Here is an 18,312-nt window from a genome sequence, read left to right on the forward strand (position 1 = left end):
TGCTATTATATATTATTTCAATTTTTTATGATAATAATTATATTAATTAGGATATAATATACATAGTTGTAAAGATGGGATTAGCATTAAGAAATTCTAAAAATTTGACTTTAAAATAGTGCAGTTTTTAAAAGTAGGTTTGAAAGTATATCTTTAATAAGTTAATTCTGATCAGCACCTAGATCAAAGCAGAGGCACAGCTGCTTGAGTATTAGCATTTTTGGCTGGATAAGGATTATGCTCTATGGTCAATGCCCTTCTATCTTACAAAGTGTCATGTATAATGCAAATAAATGAGGAATTAAAATGTTGAATTATTTTCAACAGCTGTTTAAGGACTTAGAGTTTTATTCAAAAATATTTTGTCTTATTTTAACAGTCTTTATCACATAACTTAGCAAGTCAGAGTATTTTTCCAGTCTATAACAGCGAATGTGATGATGTACTTAAAGAACATTTTTTCTGAATAGATGTGCATATTGCACATTCCAGTGCATACTGCACCATCAGCATCAAGGTCACCTATTAAATGGCACAGTAAACGAGGTAGGCAGGAGATCAACCATCCTTATTAAAATATGCTATGGTAGACAATGGTTTTTATTTTACAGTCTGGCAAAAAAGAAGTAATGTAAGGTAAAAATCAGTCAAGCTACTTACAGCTTTTTAAAAAAAGATAGCTAATTTGGAAACAATTTTAGACTATTTATTTTAGCTTATTACTATGCTTTAAAAATTACTTATACAGTGCAAAATATAATTCAGTTGAAAAACATAATGAGGTGATTAACAGCATGTATTTTAATTTTGATATAATGGAAATAGGAAGAACGTGCTTTAATTTAAGTGACTTGGCAGTTATATAATAGCTCATGCACGTGGCATTACTGTACTAATTGGTCTAATAGTCCTTTTCATTGATATTAGAAGAAAGACAGGAGCTCTGAGAATAGGTCAGATCTATGCCTCTAGATCTACGGGACTCCAAAAGGGGTCAAATAATCAGTGGGTAGACTAAATTAATAAAGCCAAAAGTCCTCAGTGGACAGGATTTAATTTGACTCCCTTCATAACTTCTATTTGATAGTTCAAGAAGCATTTCAGGTCAATTATATTAATAGAAACTGTTTGAGTGAAAAGATGTTAATGATTATCCAGAGCTAATTAGCATACTTATTTTCACTCCATCTTCTACAAAGAGAAAGGCAGAACATGCACACAGAATCAGACTCTCTTTTTGACCAGTGATGGAAACTGGCAGAGGACAAAAGGATGTGTGCAACAACTTAGCAGCTTTTAGTGACAAGCCAATACTCTGTGATGAAACCCAAAAATAAACACTGAAATTTATAATTTATTAAATAATGTTTAACAGGAAAACTGAAGCAAAACTGGAACATTACAGTCACTGCCAAATTTTAGTTTCTGCTTCTTTTATATAAGCCTACTCTGCTTCATTCCTCTTGCACTTTTCACATCAGCAAATGCAACTGTAGATCTCTGTATCTCAAGCACACAGGCACAGAGACAGTAGAAGCCACAGAAAATCAAGAAATATTTAATAAGAAACAAAAATGAGATTACTTAACTAAAAAAAATGGGATCTAGTATATTGGAACCTGCTAAAACTAACCAAATTATTCATTTTCAATTGATAGTTCTTCATAGGTCCATCATTTATGGTGGATGGTGTAATGAAGAAGCAGTTTGGCTATAAGTCACTCATATGCTCTGAAGCTTTTCTTCTTTTCTTGCTTTTTTATGTTTCTTTGTATGGTTAACTGTACAAGAAACTGTTTTTATCTGGTTCAAACCCATACCTGATCAAATCTGGATGCTTAGACTCAAAGTACAATTTGGAATCACAGCCAAACATAGCCATGAAAAATCTCTACCTCTGTACTCAGATTCAAGCGCACAATTGAGTTGCTTCAAATTGCGCAACTCCTGGTGTCTTAATGAGGCTTGTTGCGAGTGTGAGATGTGTTCCCCTTGCCTGCAAGGCCGGCTTTGCCCAGAGGGGGTGTGTGTTACCGTGTGATCAGGCAGCAGTCGTGGATGATGCTGTCCTCCACGAAGATGCCGCTCTCCTCGTCGGTCTCGATCAGGCGCCCTCCGTGGTACCACTGCACCTGGGTGCTGCTGTCCACGTAAGTCGCGGTGCACTGGAAGGGCAGGCGGTCCCCGTGGAAAACCACTTGTCTTTGTGATGGGATCAGCTCGAAGAGAGGAAGCTCCAGAGGCCCAGCTGCAGGGAAAACAAAACAAAAATAGGAAAACAAAGTCACAATTAATTCCTCTCTTATGAATATTGTAACATGAGCTAGTTGTATACCATTCTAGCTTCTTATATCTTCACGTGAAAATTTAGACATACTAGATAAGACCCACTGCAGTCTGATCATATTGTGAGTTCTAGAGATCACTTTTTTTTCACTGGTGTGAGCCCAGATAAAAACAGGATTACCAGAATATCTACAGAAAATGAGTTTCATGAAACAGGTCAGAGTATGGTTGAAGTTGGAAGGGATCTTTAGAGATGCTCCAACCCAGCCTCCTTGTCAAGGCAGGCTGCTTTATTATACAAGTGTACAGAATGAAAAAGTGAGTTTTCCAATTAGAGAAAAAATACAGCTATGAATATAGGTTCAGTTAACATTTACAAGACCACTTCACTGACAGTAGAGGAAATGCCCACTTTGCTCCAGAACGAAACTTACTGTCTAGAGAGTGGAAGCTACTTCATTTGCCTGGGATTTGGATAATAATAAGACTAATAATAGTTAAACTTTCCTCTTAAGTTCAACTGTCCCCATGACTTTTCATTTCCCGTTCCTTCTGCCAATTCCACAAGTCATCTCTACTCTCTAGATAATTACTTAACATTAAATATTTATCTAAGTAGTTCTTTTTATCTATTTAAAGATGAATACTTTTTACCATATTTTTAAAATGAACTTTATCTCTCAAAGCTCTCTCGCAGAAACACCCCAATAATGAGAATACTACACATTCTAAGCAGGCTACTACAAAAACCAGCTTTTGTAACCACAAATCCAAATGCCTAAACACAGTTTAAAAAAATGCAAATTAGGAAGATATGTACATTTTCGGCCCTGATGAAGGTCTGCTATTTCATAGATTTGAGAGTGATTGAAGGTTATTTTCCTCAGTCCTAAATTCTCATGAACATCATGCACAACAGCTCCTACAATAGAGCCTTTTCACCTCAGGCTCCAACACCAAATCAATTCTCTGAGTCTGGATTGCTTTCTAACCTCAATCTGCAATCTCACCTTAGACAAAAGACCTATAGCGTCTTGCACCTTGGTTATTATTCTACCTTGATGAGGAAAGAGAATTTAAAAGCTAGATCTTATCCCTTCTTCTTCTTCTGTTTTCATTTAAAGGCTTCTCATCATTAATATCAATCCATCCTACAGAGTTGTCAGCTGAAAGGTCACCCTTCCACCATTTGCACCACTAGTTACTACCTCAAACATCTATTTTTTGGACAAGTACCTTTTTTTTTTTTTTTCCATTTCACTGCTTGTCGTTTTATCTTCCTTAAACTTGCTCCTCAAAACCCTCCATTGCCCATAACAAATACAGATGCACTTAGCCATGCTTGTCCAGGTTTCAAGCCATAATCACTGGTTCTACAGCTGCTAAAATTTGTGGACAGCCAATAGTGTTCTTCCTCTTACTCAGCATTCCACCCTAACACACTTCTTTATGTCATCCAGGTGCTGTCTTTGGAACTCTTAAATTGTGAGAAGCTGTAGTTACAAATCCTGCTTTGGGCCTTTGTTACTATTTTGTTAAACATTACATTCATCACCTGTTTTGAGTAAACAGTGAGAGGGAGCAGTTCTATTTTTATGCAAAGAAGAATGCTGGCCAGCACAGCATGCAAAATTGGTACAAGTGAATACATGCTACTTCTGTTTGGGAGAAGCACACAGAGGATTAAGGGACTAGCTGCTCTCTACTGAAATGCTTTCAGTCTGCTTTGACTATAAAGTGCAGCCTTCAGAAAGCACTCCTTACCTGTGTACACATCCTGAAATTTACCTTTTGATTGCACCTGTTACATGGAGACAATAATGTGATACTAAAAATTCCTTTAAATACACACAGTATTTTTATATGACTTTTGGCTTCTAATTAAGAGAAGAGAAGGTAAACTAGATTAATGCCTCATTCCTAATAGCTGCAGCCTTGGTCCCAGTCATTTATATTAAATGTCTTTAACTAGCAGATAGAAAGAATCTCTCTCTCCAAAAAGTTGTGATTTTTGTGTTGCATTATGAAGTCAATTATGGAATATAAGGAAATATATGGAATACAAATTTATCCATAAATTTATTAAATGACTACCAAAATGCAGAAAAATTAAGCGCACTGTGACAGTACAACAGCAATAGATGCTACTCACAGAAACAAAGTATTTCGCATTGATACAGTAGTTTTTAACTGAGGATGTTGTATCTGGCTGAATGGTTTTGGTTTTGCAGTGAGTGACACATTGTGCTGTGAGGCTATGAAGAAGGAAGAGTGTGAACTAGAATATCAATATCTTTAATTCAAGTTAAATAACCTGCTGAGCATATGGATGAAGTGTAGCACTATCACTCTGAATTTATCTCTGTCTTGAGTGTGGATGTCCAAGGCTCCCCCCATAACCCCTTCTGCTCTTCAGCCTTGGAGATCACCAAACCCAGAAATTCAGTGGGAATGAGGTGCTCTCTACAGGGTTTGTCAATTAGTGATCAGAAGTGAATGAAAACTTTACTTCAGCATGTCAAAAAATTATCAGTCCTATCAACAGTGTACTCATTTTATTTTTCTTTGCAAATCCTTTTAAGCGCCAATAAAGATGCAAAATGAATTAAATATATCCTTGGAATTAAACATACCATTAGGCTAGGATATCCTCCTGACCAGCTTTGAGAATGTACCTATTTGGGTTGGCCAAATTGACAAATAATGCTGAAAACTAATTTTCAAATTAAAAAGAATAAAATTTCTATGGATTATGACATTTGCAGACCATGGAAGGTAAACATAAGTACTCCTGGAAAACATCTGCTTTTAATCTCTGTGACATCAACACAAAAACATTAATACCAGAGCTAATCTTCAGTTGTTTTCCAGGGGCAGTAATGATTTAAATGTCTGAGGCTGGTTCTGCAACCATTATTCATGTAGATGTTCCAGTTGACTTTTGTGACACAGCTCACAGTTATGAGGATTAATCACACCAATAAGAGTTTCAGAATTATGACCAATACCCTTTATCCCAAATGGCTATAAAATTATTGTAGTTACATCAGCATCAGCTGGAAATACTTACTTTTAATACATAATCCAACAATCTTTCAAATTCAGAATAAAAATAAAAGTATCTATTAATGCTGTATGCACATTTTCATGTTTGACTTTGAGAATAAATGAAGAAGTAAGAAATTCTGAAAGTATTTGGAATTATTTTGGTATTGATTTGACAGCACTTTAAATATAACAGCTCTGGCAAGCATAGCCCTAGACAATTGATTTTTTTCTTTGATTATGTGGGTAATAAAGACTAAATCAGGATTACTAAATATATATAATCTCTGATGCTCATATTTATGCATGTGTGTGCGTGTATGGCAGACACAACAGCCTCATAAAATCAAAATGTTTACTATTGTGTGTTGAGAAGGGAGTGAGCAATTTACAGGGATCTCATTTAGTCTTTACACACTTGAAAAATATTCCAGGATGCTCCTTCCAAGACAAGTCACTGTGCTGCCCTTGATCTCGGAGCCAGCACCCCTGTCTGCAAATGTGACTCCCCTCAGGCATCCAGATCAAGAGCTGATGGAGTGTTTTACAGTCTTTACCTGTCTTGTCTCTCCAGTCAGCACTAAACCATGATTGCAGCAGAGCACCACAGGAATCACTGATTGCAGCATGAATCTAAAGGTCTAACCCATCATTACAGTAATTACATCTTTTTCGTTATCTTTCACTTCTCAGCAGAAAAGGGTTTTGTTGACTGAAGGCCAGACTCTCTGTGCCATCTAGTCTTGTATTTCAGAATAGATCTAGACTAGAATACTGAGGAAATACAGAGAAGGAATAAGGTTACACAAAAACCACTGAATTTATATGATCACTTGTGTCTTTTTCAAATAGAGTACACCCCTGCATACTTTAATGCATGCAGTGTCCCAAAATGTTGAAAAAGAAAATAGAAATTATTTTTTTAAAAATTAGCAAAAATAGAAAAATAGCAAGGTACACTGAAGCTCTATGGGAATGCACCAATGCATATGCCCTTAGTATATTTATAGAAGAATTTGCTTCACACACATATACACACATATTGTATTTCCTGGTTTTCCCTACAATTCCGTTCTTGAGATTTTAAAAGTATTCCAATTTTCTATCTAATTCTGGCCTTCTATTTTGTTTAACAAGTTGGAAAGGAGAAGAGTACGAAGGAAATACTGCTGTTTCTTCACATACATGGAACAAAAAAACTTGTAAAAAAGATGACAAAATGCATCTTTACCCATATTTTAGTTACATTTTAAAGTACCATATTACTATCTTTAGGTAATATTCACTTCCAATGAGTGACACTACTGTCTTCTGGGGGAATGACTAAAAGCAAACCTGTAAGTACAAAACCTGGCCCATGCAACAGGTCTGTCTAAACACTACAGAAATTTGGCTAGTCATTAACTAACATGACCAGCACAAGATGGTGGAGAAACTGTCCTACCTCCAGCCAGCTTTGTTGCATTTCCTGCTGCATAACCTTTAATCTGGGCAGCTCAGCTCAACAGCTACTAAGTGCATAAACCTGTACTACACCAGAACCTTCTGCTCTTCAGTCTACCAGAAACAGTTTTCTGGTATGCTTTTTCTGGTCCTCATTAACTGGCTTTGTTTGCTATCAACAATTTTCACACAACCAGAAATAGGAAAATCCACAGGTTTCTCCAGGTTGCCCACACATCATTTCAGCACTACAGTGCTCACGTCTAAGGATATACCTTTGACTTCAGTTGATTGGTAGAAAATTCAGTTTTCTACAGTGTACCACAAGCTTCTGGGACAGAAAAAAAGCCAGAGGTTGGCATTTTGCTTCTTGTTAATCACTTGATTTATTGTATTGCCAATGGGCTTTTTATTTGAACTGAGTGTGCCTACAGAGTGCGGCACATCCTGCTGACAAAAGTGTGAGTTAGAGCTCTAATATTTGTATACAGTCTCAGTGGGAAAGAAATGTGCATGGAAAGCACAGTGGGGGAAAGCTGGAAGTGAGGACAAAGCAAAGGAACCAATCCAAGAAAAAGGACAGATGAAAATGAGGAAAAACAAATTGAAATACATTAGTAAAAAATTTGAATTGCTGACAGTGCAAATTATATCTGATATTTACCAAATGGAACTGGAGAAAAGAGCGTGATCTGAAGTGCTCCAAGAGCCAGCTCTGCCAAAAAGGGAGGTGCCAGCACACCAACGCCAATTTCTGTGTTGCAAAATTTGCTGGCAGTAAGGAAACGTTTGGTGTAGAAGGTCACAGACCACACCATGTGCCAAGGAAGTAAAAAATGAATACAGAACTGAGGCCAAGCTTCAGTTTTAATAAAAGCTGTGTCTGGCTCTAATTTCAACATAATATCAAGAAAATACAGATGCCAACATGTATTAAACAGCAGAATAAGGTAAGTCTCCAGAGCTTGGGACAAGAAAGCTTTGTATCACATTCATTTACCACTCACTGCAGGAAAAGCAGAGCTTTTGTTCATGTAATAGCTTCTTATTTCCACCAGCTTCATAACGCTGGCATGGCAAGAGATATCCCACACCATTTTATCAATCCCTTTCCCTCTCATGCATGCTTTTTAAACAGGAATATCAAGCAGTGCTTTTGCTTTGGTTGGTTTGTTGTTTGGGTTTTTTTTTCTTCCCAGCATCTTATAATTAAATTAGGGTGTTATGTTTCTTTTGTAATGCTAAGTGCTGCACAGAAATGGTAGCCACTAACCACAGAGCAAGATTTCTGACATGCATGCTGTTTTACCTAAATCTACAAGATTTTTATTGCAATTTTACTCCTGCAAACTTCTGTAAAGCCATCAAAGGAGATCAGCAGAAGTAGTAAATGGGATTTATCATAACTCAGAAAGACAATGAACCCAGGCTGTCACAGTCCATGGCTTCTGGTGCTGCAGTTACCTGCGTCAGCTGACCTCATAGAGGCATTCCACGACACAAAACAGAAACTAAAATTCAGCGCAAATATGCCAAGATGAGCTAAAATCATAGCTTTGAATGAGTCTTCAAAAGTCACTTGGATTATATAACTAATCTGATTTATTTACTTAAAATAATTTACAGCTAGATAGAAAATAAGAAAGGCTGAGCTGGGGAATGTACAATTCAAATTTAGTCACTTTTGGCAAATCCAAGTAATTCAGGTTTCAGTCATCACTCAGCAGATGGATGACATTTCTAGCCATGACAAAGTTATTTTACCTGTCTTTATCTACTGGAGTTTCCTCCGGATTCCCAAGTCCCAGTACAATTAATTATGCTTTTTGCACCAGTTCTAGGGACTGATGTATCTTGAAAAGGAGCACAAGAAAAAACCCTGTCTTATTTACTGATGATAGCAGTGATGTACTTAAAAGGAATTCAAGTGGCAGTGAAAAACAGAGGAAACAGGTTTCACTTATTTAATAACAGATTTCATTTATTTAATATAAATGGCAAATACCCTAACATTTTAATTTGTAAAATGTTAAAGTTACTTGAAAGATTTCCACAATATGAAGTTCAAGGTTTTGTTCCAGTTAAACAATTAAAAAATTGCATTGTCTTGCACTGGCACAGAAATCTAAAAGAATAGGCAAATAGTTTTCGCATCACTAATTTCTTTCCTATCAAATAAAACTGCTACAAATTTCCAATTTTTTATTTTCAAATTGTCCCAAAACTCTATTTCAGAAGCTGGGGGAGCATTTGATTATTTGCCATATGCTGAAATTGACATATTGACAGCTATGGTACTGGAAGATTCATCAACACAAATTTCCTCCTGGCACCAGCCAGAAACCCACTGTTAAAAAGCTGATTTTGATTACTCCAATTACCCTTATGGCAACTGAACTGGCTGGCTCATGACTTTGCATACTCATTACAGCTTGCAGTTAATAAAAATGGCTGAGTAGCAGAAAGGTAAAGCACCCAGCTCTACAAAACCACAGAATCATAGAATGGTTTGGGCTGGAATGGACCTTTAAATGTCGCCTTTAAACTGCCCCCAGAATGAGCAGGGACATTTGCTCAGAGTCCCACCCAACCTGATCTTGAATGCCCCCAGGAGTGGTGCACCCTCCTCATCCCTGGGTGTCAATGGTGAGACATTGCCAGTGTCTCACCACCCTTATTGTAAAAAAATTCTTCCTCGTATTTAATGTAAATAGATCCTCTTTTAGTTTAAGACCATTATTCCTAATTCTGTTGCTACAGTCTCTACTAAAAAGTCTGTCCCCATTTTTCTTATAAACCCTCTCTAGGTACTGAAAGGATGCACTGAGGTCGTGGAGCCTTCACCTCTGCAGCTGAGCAACCACAACTCCCTCAGCCTTTTGTCACAGGAAAGCAGTTCCATGTCCCCAGTCACCCTCGTGGCTCTCCTCTGGACCCACTCCAATAGGTCCAAGAGGTATAATCAAATACACTAATTAGCTTTATCTAACTGGGAAGTGCAGTGATAGCACTCATCTTTCCAAACCTTAAACCTTTTTTATTTTCAAATCATAACTGTACACTCAGATCACAGAAAGATGGTAGCAGGAAGGTCCCAAGAGTGTCAGTGATTGTCCCCAATTGCCCAGAGTCCAGAAGGCTGCATGAATTCTCATCTATGCCAGAACGTAAAAAAAGAAAAGAAAAAAATTCTTCAAAGAAATGCTGAACAAACAACATTTCTGTTGAAGTATTACATTTTTTTCATTCCAAGCTCCTTTCAGCCCAGCTGACAGTGTCAGAAGCTCTCAACAGCCATTTTTATACAAACATTAAAGAAAGTATGTTGACATGTGCTATAAAGATGTGAAACGCCACTATGGTATAGTCCACTTAAATGAAAGAGAGATTGTTAGGATGAAAGCTTTATAGGGAAATTTCCTATGATAACAATTAAGATTAATTACAGCAAACCCTAATAAGCACTGATATTGGACAATATTAACATAGGTTTATTTAAAAGCTTATATAATTTTACCTAGAAATCACCAGTATAAAATTTAACCCTAGTGTTTTAATGTTCATGTTACCATAATAAATAAAGAATATATCTTCAGAGAGACTCAATGGATTGTAGCCAAGGCTATTTGTTTTAACATTGTTTTGCTCATAAGCAACTGGCTTTTGAATATGGCCAGCTAAGTGTTCAAGGGCAGGAGTGCCTCATTTCACTGCCATTCTCACTCCACCTTGGTTAAATTTTCCTTCAGTCATTTTGCATTGTCAAAGACAATGTAGAAAATAAGACATAAGTGTACATTAAAAACCTCTAATGCAGTATAGAAGAGTAAGCCATGGAAAAAAAACCAAACAACTGGGTACCTTTCCTATATCAAAATCAGCAAGATTTCAGGGATGAAAATTTCTGTTGAACTGAATATTCATGTGTAAACACAAATGCAAGAAAATATGTTGTAGTCAAATTTCATCCTCAAATGAACATTTTAATATTTCTGCTATTTCACACTTATAAGATTTAACTGTTACTAATTTTATGCCCCCAATCTTCCAGCAGTGTCCTACACCACCACTGAAGAAATTAGATAATAATGTTTAAGATTAAATTTACGGCAAAATAGTCCTTTTCCTCTCATTTTGAGACTGATTATATTAGATGAGAAATCTAGAATTTGAAGACAAAAGTTTGAAACATTGTTCATTTCATACTACTAAATGATAGTATGGAAACCAGCTTTGATATACAAATGGCTTCTTAGCTCTGACATGAAATGAACTTACCCCATGTATCTTTGAAAGATCAAAATATTCAGTTATTTTATCTGATTTATATGCATTCTGTTATCATGAGTACTTTCTTATTAAAGAAAATCTTGAATTGCTAACATTGTAAAACGAAAGCAATTGGAAGAGGATTTAAACACTGCTAATTGTATCACTATCCATATCTTGCAAAACCTAATCCTGTGAAAGGTTATTAGTGTGAATATTCCTATTTTAACATAATTAAACCTACTCATGTGATTAGGCACTCCCTGCAGAATTAGAGCTGAAGTCTTGATCCTGCATATTCTGGAAGACAATGATGCTCTGCATGAATGCAGCAAGCTACCTGTGGACTGCCAAGAAACTGCAGGACTGAAATCTAAATCTGGATAATTAATCCATCATTCATTCTGCTTGAGGTTTTGAGTTTAGTCAGTTAGTACATCCTGAAACCCCCCCACAGTTCAATATTTATACTGTGTTAATGCCGTAAGAATGACTTGTAAATTAATAAAGAAATTATTGAAACAATAATCTCAAACCTGTCCCTAAATTTAAGTAACAAATGTTATCAAAAATATATTTTGTGTACGCTGAAAAAAATAAAGGAAGAAAAAATACTCCTTGGTAATTTTAAGATTGTGTTTTTTCTTGCAATATATTTTATACAGAAAAGGAAGCTTTTAACAATAATCTATGGGCAAATATAGATATTTATAATTTTAAGACTTGAATGAAAATGTAGATATTTAATTTTTGCACCACATGAAAAAAGGAATTTCAAATCTCACTTCTTTACCATATACCTAACACAAGACAGTTGGCAGTATTCTTAAAAACTCACACAAATCAAGGCTGATTGTATTCTGTTGACTTCAGCTTAAATTTAAATGTTGAAAAAGCTCTTTCAAAGAAAAAATTCCCCAGTACATAGTTTTTTTCCCTCTTCAGCATTTTAAAAGTAGGTATTTCTTTCAAAGTTCTTACTATCAGACAGTGGATACCAAGTTTCTCTGCTAGGAATGATGGGGCAACAATGTGCAATTACATCAGGTAAAATTACAAAGACATCTCAACAAAAACAGCATCTAAAGCTGCTCCACCATTGCTGAGAAATCATTTAAAGCCACACTCTCTTAAGAATCTATGTCAAGGAAAAAGAAAGCTGCTTCAAAAAAATAAAAATACTTTATAGCAGCAGTGTAGAAAAGAAAATGTTCTATTTTTCCCAATGGTATTACTATAATTGATTTAAAATATCTTGAATATTTCAATTTTTTTTGTATTCTAGGTAAGATTGCAAAAAAAAAAAAAATCAACAAACTTATAAAAACAGACTAGGGGGTGGTACATAGCCTGGGAGAAATATATCCTAATGTTCTCCTGATATTTAAGCATAAGAAATGCAGATTAGAAAATGTGACAGTAGATAGTTGATGAAGAAAGTGCTTCCTTTGCAAGAAATTTAATCTTAAAATGGACAAGAAATCTCTAACAACACAAGTAGAATGAATGCATAAAGCACAAATTGTGGTTTTTTCTCTTTTTTTCCTTGCACAAGTTTTAATGTGAACAGGTATGGAGCATCAGAGCAAAAAGCACCTACATTTTAGCCTGACTCTGCTCCTTTGGGGGAACAGATACTCTGATTCTCACTGAAGTGAAGCAAACTACAAAGGACAAGGTGCTGGTTAAGTACAAACAATTCCCTAACAACTTTATCTCCTCCCTTCCAATAAATTATTCACATTTTCTATGAAACATTTAAAGAATTTTATTGCAGAATACAGAAGTCAGAAAAGGATTTACTTCTTTGACTTTTATTCCTCCCTTTGAAGTGTCCATCCTAAGTAGGGAGTCTATCATTCCCCAAACCCCACATTTCAATAATATTTTATGAGTCAGAACTTGCTAATTTAATTCATGAGTTAACAGTTGAAACTGAGGTAGTTTACAGAATTCAGAGACTGAGTAATAATTCAAACACTGTTGGACACTCACAAGCCACAACTATTATCTTCTTTTCTCACCTCTGTATTCAATAGGATGGATTTTTATTCTACTAACATTTTTCTCAGAGACAGCCTCCTAAGGCCTGGCAGCAGCCTCACCATACAGATCCTACACAGACAAAACTCCAGCTCTATTTTGGCTACTTGCTCCTTGCCACCCCTGGTGAAAGTCCAAATAGATTATGAAAGCTTTTAGTAAACTATGAACCAACCCAAAGAGGTTCCCTGTGTAAGTTTGATATAAATACTTAGAGTTCTATGGATCACAGCCAACAGGTGCACCACCTGTGGACAGAACACATATTCTGGCATAATACATTCTTTCAAAATAATTTACTGGAATAACCCCTCTGTGAAACACCCTACAGCTGATTTTCATGAATGTGAAGCACACAGAGCAACAATTCAAATCAAGCCTCTGGGTACTGAAACTGGGTACTCCACCTCTGAAAAACAGGGTCCTGTGACTCAGGAAGCATTTACGGTAGATGGGATGGTACCTAAAACCACATGCTATCTCACCTATGTCAATACAAGAAAGGAAAATTACTCAGCTGAGATATTTGTCTTGTAATTTGCTGTTACCCTGTGCTTTCCAAGTTCTACTTCTACCATATTTTCCCTGAAACTGTCTCCTCAATGAATGTATCTAACATTTGTGCTTATATATGTTTCCTTTACCTTTGAAGTTTCTTTGCTGAGGATGGTATAAGGAGAAGATGTATTAATACTAGCTTTGTTAATTGTCTCCATTTCCTAGTTGTAATTATTGCAACAGCATGGGTTTTTCAGAGATGTGCAGACTATAGGTGAATAAATAACTCTGTATCTTAGAATTTCTTGTAACTCTTGTCCCACAGTCCTGTGTTGAATCAGCTCAACATGGAAAGAGATTTTCTCCCACTCAATTCAACACAGATAATAAGGAAGTGGGAAAAAGAAACATTCAATGCAAAAGCATAATAAAGAGAGAAGAAATAGATTTGTTTCTTCCAAGGAAAAGAACTGTGCATAGCTTTATATCAACACAGAGAAAAAGGGCAAACAGTTTTTGGGGATTATCTTTAGCCATCATCTCATATGGGGTCAGATGAAAAGCCAGAGCAAGCTCTGCTAAAGCGGCCAGAGAGCCACCCAGGACTGCTTAAGATTGCTTTATGGGGCAAGGATGTTTTATGGGGAAAGGTTGTTTTATGGGGCTTTCTGGCAGTCTGCCTCATAGCACAGCTCAGAAAGCAGCTACAGGACAGGTAAGGACAGCTACAGGAAAGGTGCCATGCAGCAGAATGAGCTTGCCTGAAAATGCTGTGATGCACTGATGTGAATGTATGCACAGCAAACCATCTGGCTGAGTAGAGCACAACCACATTAAAGCAATGTAGACTCTTCTGTGCATTTAGATTTCCTGAGAACCAAGATACTGCCTCTCATTCTTTGAACCTGTCTGCTTTATAGGCCCATGCAACCATATCAGGACCAAGATTAGAACAGTAGACCACAGAAACCAGAAAAGCTACTGACACCAAAATAAGAACAAAACTCTTTTACTAATTGCATGAAAAAATCCATAATGATAAAGAATAAAAATGCATTTTATTATGTATTAATGCAATAAACTCTAAGCAAAAAACCAGATTTCTCAATATCCTTTTATATTTTCATTTCAAGCAGTTTCTTTTTTAATTAACAGAAGGGAATAATATGTTCTCAATTACTTATTTATAAACATCAGTAGAGCATATATATATTCAAAATCCAAGATTTTAATTTGTAGGAGATCTGTATGAGAAACAGCACTCTGCCCCAGGAGAATTAGATAAATTTCTTTGTGGTATAAATAAATAAATAAATAAATAAATAAATGTCTTAAGGCACCATAAAATTGTTTCTGTAATTTGACCATTTCAATATTTTTTGTAACATTTAGTAAACATTTTCAGCATTTTAGTCAAAAAACTTATTTAAATGTTATTGATATTATGTCAACTACTTTCTAATTTTTAAATAAAACCTAATTGGAGGACAAAAGAAAATCAGCACTTCTGCAAACATTGTTTTGATGAGTCAAGGCTTTTTAACAGAAAAGTACTCCATCACAGTTATATGTCAATTGTAATTTGCAGAACAACTGAATTTTTACCTATTCATGCTGTTCAGTAACATCAATACAGTTTTGAGACTGAGAAACTAAATTCTCATATCTCACTCACCAGTATTAATAATCAAAACCTAGCTTTAAGAGCAACCTTTCATAATCCCCTTAAGACAAACACACATACAGGTCTTTCCTGAGTGAAGAATTTGGCTTAGAGAATCCATTTCTGCTGGTGCTGTGAGCCAGAGAAAATCTCAGACTCCTATCAGATCTCAGCACTCGTATTCAGGAAAATTAGAAATTTATAGTATTTGCATTCAGGAAAATACAATTTTCGTCCTGGAAATTGAGTAACTCCTATTTGGAGTCATGGAGAAAGAGTAACAAGGCACTGTATGAAGCCAATTTCACAACCATTTTTCAGAAAGATTCTCTGTCCATACCATTATGAATTCACCACAGTCCCTCATCATTAACACAGAAGACAAGGGCAAAACCATATTTTGTCATCCAATTAGCTTTTCAGCCTTATTTCCAACATTGTGAAGAATTGTTTTATATAACCAAACATTTCTGACAGCTGGAGAATTTTGTTAAAGAAGATTTAAGTAGCTCTTAAAAGCTGTTAGTGAAATATGCAAGCAGAATCCTGGGAATTCTAAAACTGTGCAGTTACATAGCTCCTAAAACCCCCAAAGCAGGTTTTTAACTGTTTCTAACAGGCAACTTACTATTCTGGCTATCATGAGTAAGTAGATGTGTGAGAAAGATTTGCCAGGAAGAAATCCAAAAGATTGTTTTTTTCTCACCTTAACATATAAAATAATCTAAAAAGCTGATGGCAAACTGCCATCCCTGTAGCTATTCAGAGTCCACATACTTTGACTTTTTGGTTCATTCCCTACCTCCCCTGCAAAACTCTTTGCCCATTTCTCTCCTATTTTAATTTTTTCCCTTTCATTCTTCTTTTTTTGCTCATCTTATCACTGTGAAAACTCATAGCACCTTTTAGCATGTAGAAGGAAGATCAGTGTCTATAAATGTCTGACAAGATGGATGATGTTCACATAAAGGAGTTTTTAATTTTTAAGTCACTCAATATTTTCTTTAAGATATGTTTAATTTGATCAACTCTGTGCATATTTTAACACATATTATTTATAAATCATCCTCAATAACTATTATTATTTTGGTGCCAGACAGCCTTCTATTATGCCTAAGCTCAAATTAACTTACTGAAAATGAAATTGCTAAATGTTCTGGGCACTGTGAGTTACCCAGCAGATACTCTGAGCCCCATGAAATACCTGGCAGATATTACAGAGCTGGTGGAAGGCTCAGCAATTACAACCACTGTAAAACTCTCTGCAGATATTGGAAGCAAAGTCAAGCTACTGGCAGTCATTACAGCCCTTGATTGTAAATAGAAGTGAGAACTAGATGGGGATTATAAATTCTGTATCAAAGGTCTGATAGGGAGTTCTATTAGGAATTAAATTAAGAAATTGTGAGAAATTGCTTTCATTTCCTCCGTAGAATTCAGAGATTTATATTCACTTGTTACCTGGAAATACCAATTAACAGTCCTTAATCACTCCTGATCATTCCAGCACTTTTAGAATAACTACTTTTCCTGCTGGGAAATGGATCTCTATGAATATGCCCATGCTGGCTCTCTATAAAATGGGAGCTTAATATTTGAAGAGCATTGCAGAATTTCAAATGTTTGGTAACACAGGCTACTGGAATTGTCTCTGCCTTGCACTCACAAGGTCTCACATTCCATATTTGCCTCCAGACACCTATCTGTGTTTCCTTAACAATTCACCTGATGGATCATCTGCAGGTAGTATTCACATCCTTTCACATTTCCAACCTAAAAACATCTGTAATTGTTATTAAAACCAATTCTCTAAATCATTCCAGACAACTTCTGATCTTCCTCCTGCTATTAATATGTTTGTTACAACTCTTCTTGTGGTTATAAGAGAAACGTCTGACTCTCCTTTTGTTTGCAAAAGACATTAGCAAAGTCACAGTCTCAGCAATTTTCGGTCATTCAAGCATGTGAGAGATTCAAAGATTCTGAAATTCATCAACCATGTGTGAAATTAGACTTTTGATTCTGGAACCCACTGGCACCTTCTCAGGCAGTGATCTTTTCTAGGCAGTGTGATACTTTTTAAAATCTCTGGTTTAATCTGCTCATTGATAGACAAAGCCCAATGTGAAATGAGTTTTCTTTTTACCTTTTTGCTTTCTCCTTCATACCACATCTATCATGTTTGCTATGGTGAAAAATATCCAAAAAACATTTAACTTCTACATCTCCATACAGAATTCACCCAACTGAAGCTCACTGTAAGAATTCTGTTCACCCCCAGGAAGCACTGATAAAATGTATAGTTACAGGTTGATAAAAATAAAAAATCAAGAATTAAATTTTACATCAATATCAGTCTTTCAGATAACTTGAAATAAACATTATATAAACTCAGGTAGGAATCCTCAGTTTCATGAAGAATATAATGTAGAACCAGCATCATAGTTAAATGTTCTATGTCATAATTGCATATTACTGAATACATTGCAGAACAGTGATGCTCTTGAGATACGAAATAAGAAATTTCTATTTTTTTCTTGTCTCATTCATTCTCACGTGTAACTTCTGTGTCAAACACCTGTCAGATTTATTAATTTTTATTTTGGCTTTTTGCCTAATTTCTGGGTTTTCGATATTTTCTCTGGGTTCCACTTCAATTTGCAATGCTAAATGAGAGTACAACTCACCACAGATCAGCTGGTTTTCCTTCAGGTTATAAAGGGACAGTCCATGTAAAGCACTGGGGTAAGCACAAACTGTTTCCTCTGCTATTCGCACTGAAGCATTTCTGGCCCATTGCAAGACCCATTTCAGGTTACAGTCACAAATCAGTGAATCAGTGTTGAAATGTCTACAAAGGCAAAGAATGACCACAATTGGTAAACATGCAGTTTCCATGAATATATTTTCTTCTGCTAGACTCAGATTATCTAATTTGAAAGAGAATTCTAGATTAATGCATAACTATGGAAGCATGAATTCAAAGATACTCTGAGATACTATAACCAATACACGTTGTCCCACTGTTTATTACTTTCATAATATTATAGAAAAATTCTGGGTTT

General features: G+C 35.8%; 1 protein-coding gene across 1 annotated transcript in view; it reads right to left on the reverse strand.

Annotated features, from left to right (window-relative positions):
• Positions 1-18,312, reverse strand: part of ADGRA1 (adhesion G protein-coupled receptor A1) — a 249,735-nt gene that overhangs the window by 127,647 nt on the left and 103,776 nt on the right. The window contains exons 6-7 of the mRNA XM_058029388.1: positions 17,935-18,098; positions 2,035-2,248 (exon numbers count right to left, since the gene is read on the reverse strand). Coding sequence (XP_057885371.1) covers positions 2,035-2,248; positions 17,935-18,098 — 378 coding nt within the window. The remainder of the gene's footprint in view (positions 1-2,034; positions 2,249-17,934; positions 18,099-18,312) is intronic.

The sequence above is a fragment of the Melospiza georgiana genome, chromosome 8 (genome assembly GCF_028018845.1).
Source record: "Melospiza georgiana isolate bMelGeo1 chromosome 8, bMelGeo1.pri, whole genome shotgun sequence".
NCBI classification, from domain to species: domain Eukaryota; kingdom Metazoa; phylum Chordata; class Aves; order Passeriformes; family Passerellidae; genus Melospiza; species Melospiza georgiana.